Here is a 2,955-nt window from a genome sequence, read left to right as displayed (position 1 = left end):
GTTGACTGCCTGACCGCTGCCAGCCCCTGGTGCTGAAGTGTGTCGGGCTGTGCTAGTGACCAGCTGGTAGTCAGTCTCTAGGCATCTCTTGTTCCCCGCTGCCCAGGTGGGTTATGCCATCCGCTTTGAAGACTGCACTTCGGAAAACACCTTGATCAAGTACATGACGGATGGGATTCTGCTGCGCGAGTCCCTTCGGGAAGCTGACCTTGATCACTACAGTGCCATCATCATGGACGAGGCCCATGAGCGCTCCCTTAACACCGATGTGCTGTTTGGCCTGCTCCGAGAGGTGAGGACTGCAGGGCTGGGGCCATGGTGCCTCTCACCACAGCCCTGCTGGGGAGCGGCTGAGGAGTAGCCACGTGGGCAGGCCTGGGCCTGGGAAACTTGAGGGCCCCTCTGTGCTGAGGCCTCCGGGTGGGCTGACCTGGAGCTGAGTGGCCCTTGGGCTCCATCTGTCCCGTCGTCAGGACTGCTGGGAACTGGCCACAGCGGCTCATCAGCTCTGGCTTCTCTTTGGTTGGGAGCTGTGCTGATGAGACGGGAGGGGAGACTGGGCGCCTCAGACTCCTCTCCTTTTAGGTGGTGGCTCGGCGCTCAGACCTGAAGCTCATCGTCACCTCAGCCACGATGGACGCAGAAAAGTTTGCCTCCTTTTTCGGGAACGTTCCCATCTTCCACATCCCTGGCCGCACCTTCCCTGTGGACATCCTCTTCAGCAAGGTACACCTTTCCCTGGGCCTGACCTCTGATGGGAAGCCAGTTGCAGGGCATTGGGCGTGACCCCGAGTTGGGGAGGATTTGGTGGGGCTGGTGGGGTGGCTGCAGGTTTCAGGGGGACAAAGGATCGAGCTCCTTGGAGAGGGTTCGTTATGTTGTTTCTCCGGAGCGGAACTAGGGACTATGGGGACCGACCCTCCAGCCCTAGGTGTGGCACCCTGAAAGTTAGCAGACTCGCACCAGGCTAGTGGTAGGCTGCGGGGTTCTGGGAGGCTGCCTAGGGCTCGCTCCCCAGACATAGCCCCCTGCTGACTCCCCGTGTGTCTCAGACTCCGCAGGAGGATTATGTGGAGGCTGCAGTGAAACAGTCCTTGCAAGTACACCTGTCGGGGGCCCCTGGGGACATCCTCATCTTCATGCCCGGCCAGGAGGACATCGAGGTGCGTGCTTGGTCACGGCTGGGAGCGCGTGTGCCCTGGGTCGCAGGGTCTGGGGCTCTGGTCTCTCATGGCCCCACTGCTGCTCGCAGGTGACCTCTGACCAGATTGTGGAACATCTGGAGGAACTGGAGAACGCGCCTGCCTTGGCCGTGCTTCCCATCTACTCCCAGCTGCCTTCTGACCTCCAGGCCAAAATCTTTCAGAAGGTACGACAGCCAGGGCATCTCTCCTGGACCCCTACTTTCATACCCCTCAAAGAAGAGCAGAGAGACTTTGGCTTATAATTACCCTGCTAGGAAGGTGTAGCGAGGCTGGCACTCTTCCGGCAGGGTTGGAGTGGGGTGGGCTCTGCCCTGTGGAATCTTCTCACGTGAGTGACTCATTGCTCCCAAATCTGTCTACTCTGCTCTAGGCCCCGGATGGTGTTCGGAAGTGTATCGTTGCCACCAACATTGCTGAGACCTCCCTGACAGTTGATGGCATCATGTTTGTTATTGATTCTGGTTATTGCAAATTAAAGGTGAGAGCAGGCACTCGAGGCGAGCCCCAGTGTCTCCCCAGGGCATGCGTGCTGTGGGGCGGGAAGTCTGGCCAGGGCCCCGGCCCCCGTGTGAAGGATGCATAGGAAAGTGGTGGCAGTGTTTGGGCGACTTTGATGGCTGCTGGTTTCACAGTGTGTTCTCCCCGTGTAATCCTTGTGATCACGTGATGAGGTGGATCATTTCAGGACCATTCGAGATCCCAGTCTGGCATTTGTAGCCCTTAGGGGTTTCCTGAGAGTCCCAGTTCCACAAGGATGGCTGGCCTGCCGGGCTGAGGCACTGCCTCTGTCACGTGTAGGATTGTCCTCTGTGGCAAGGCTGCCTCCTCCCCACTCTCTCCTCCCCCTCTGTCTTCAGACAGTTCTCTCCTACCTGCCCCCTTGTAGGTCTTCAACCCCCGGATTGGCATGGATGCTCTGCAGATCTACCCCATCAGCCAGGCCAATGCTAACCAGAGGTCGGGACGAGCCGGCAGGACGGGCCCAGGTCAGTGTTTCAGGTAGGAACCCTGTGTGAGTCTGCCTCCTGGGGCAGTGCTCGGATCCCTGGGGGTGCTGCCTCAGCGCAGCTGGGGGTAGGGGTACTGACCCGAGAGCAGATCCCCATCCTGGGACCAGTTCAGAGTAGCGTTGCCCTGGGTCCTGGGCAGTCTACAGTGGAAGAGCAGCGGTTACAGCAAGCGGCTCCCCTCCCTTAGGGTATAAGCCTCAGTAAATCATAGCACAGGTTCTCCGATTTTTACATATTTATAACTTCTTATGGTGAGTCAGGGGGAAGGTTTTACAGAGCAGTGCAGCTTGTCATTCAGCGGTTCATACCCATTTTGTATCATGTCCCGGGAGGCAGTTCCTACAGTAGAACAGCACTTCCTTCACTTCCTCCCCGCATTTCCGGTTTCCATGCCGACTCCTTTTCCTGAGCCTCCTGAACATTGTCCTGGGGCAAATGCCACTCTGTGGATCGCAAAAGGCTAATTATTCTAGTAACTCTGACTGCTAGAAGTAATACTTTACTGTGGAAACTCAGAAAACACAGACTGACAAGAGGGAAATAGAACCGGGTCCTACTCCTAGCTCCCTGGTTCCAGAGATGAAGCAGGCATGGAGGTAAAGCTCCCACCGAGTTAAACCTTAAGAGAAAAAGTCAGAGGAGAGGAGGGTGTGAGAATGTCACGCGTGACCTGTGACAGCCCAGCGTTGTGAGAGGCTCCCCGGGCAGCATCCTGGGAGGTGCAGCAGGCAGACTCCTCT

At 57.6% G+C, this 2,955-nt stretch overlaps 1 protein-coding gene across 1 annotated transcript in view; it reads left to right on the top strand.

Annotated features, from left to right (window-relative positions):
- Positions 1–2,955, top strand: part of DHX38 (DEAH-box helicase 38) — a 19,667-nt gene that overhangs the window by 11,175 nt on the left and 5,537 nt on the right. The window contains exons 10-16 of the mRNA XM_004704811.3: positions 107–292; positions 586–726; positions 1,053–1,163; positions 1,253–1,369; positions 1,576–1,683; positions 2,092–2,204; positions 2,793–2,811. Coding sequence (XP_004704868.1) covers positions 107–292; positions 586–726; positions 1,053–1,163; positions 1,253–1,369; positions 1,576–1,683; positions 2,092–2,204; positions 2,793–2,811 — 795 coding nt within the window. The remainder of the gene's footprint in view (positions 1–106; positions 293–585; positions 727–1,052; positions 1,164–1,252; positions 1,370–1,575; positions 1,684–2,091; positions 2,205–2,792; positions 2,812–2,955) is intronic.

Source organism: Echinops telfairi, unplaced genomic scaffold (assembly GCF_000313985.2).
Source record: "Echinops telfairi isolate 266 unplaced genomic scaffold, ASM31398v2 ScPeMD7_2291;HRSCAF=2852, whole genome shotgun sequence".
Lineage (NCBI taxonomy): Eukaryota > Metazoa > Chordata > Mammalia > Afrosoricida > Tenrecidae > Echinops > Echinops telfairi.
The sequence above is the reverse complement of the archived record's forward strand: the minus strand, read 5'-3'. Positions and strand labels throughout refer to the sequence as shown.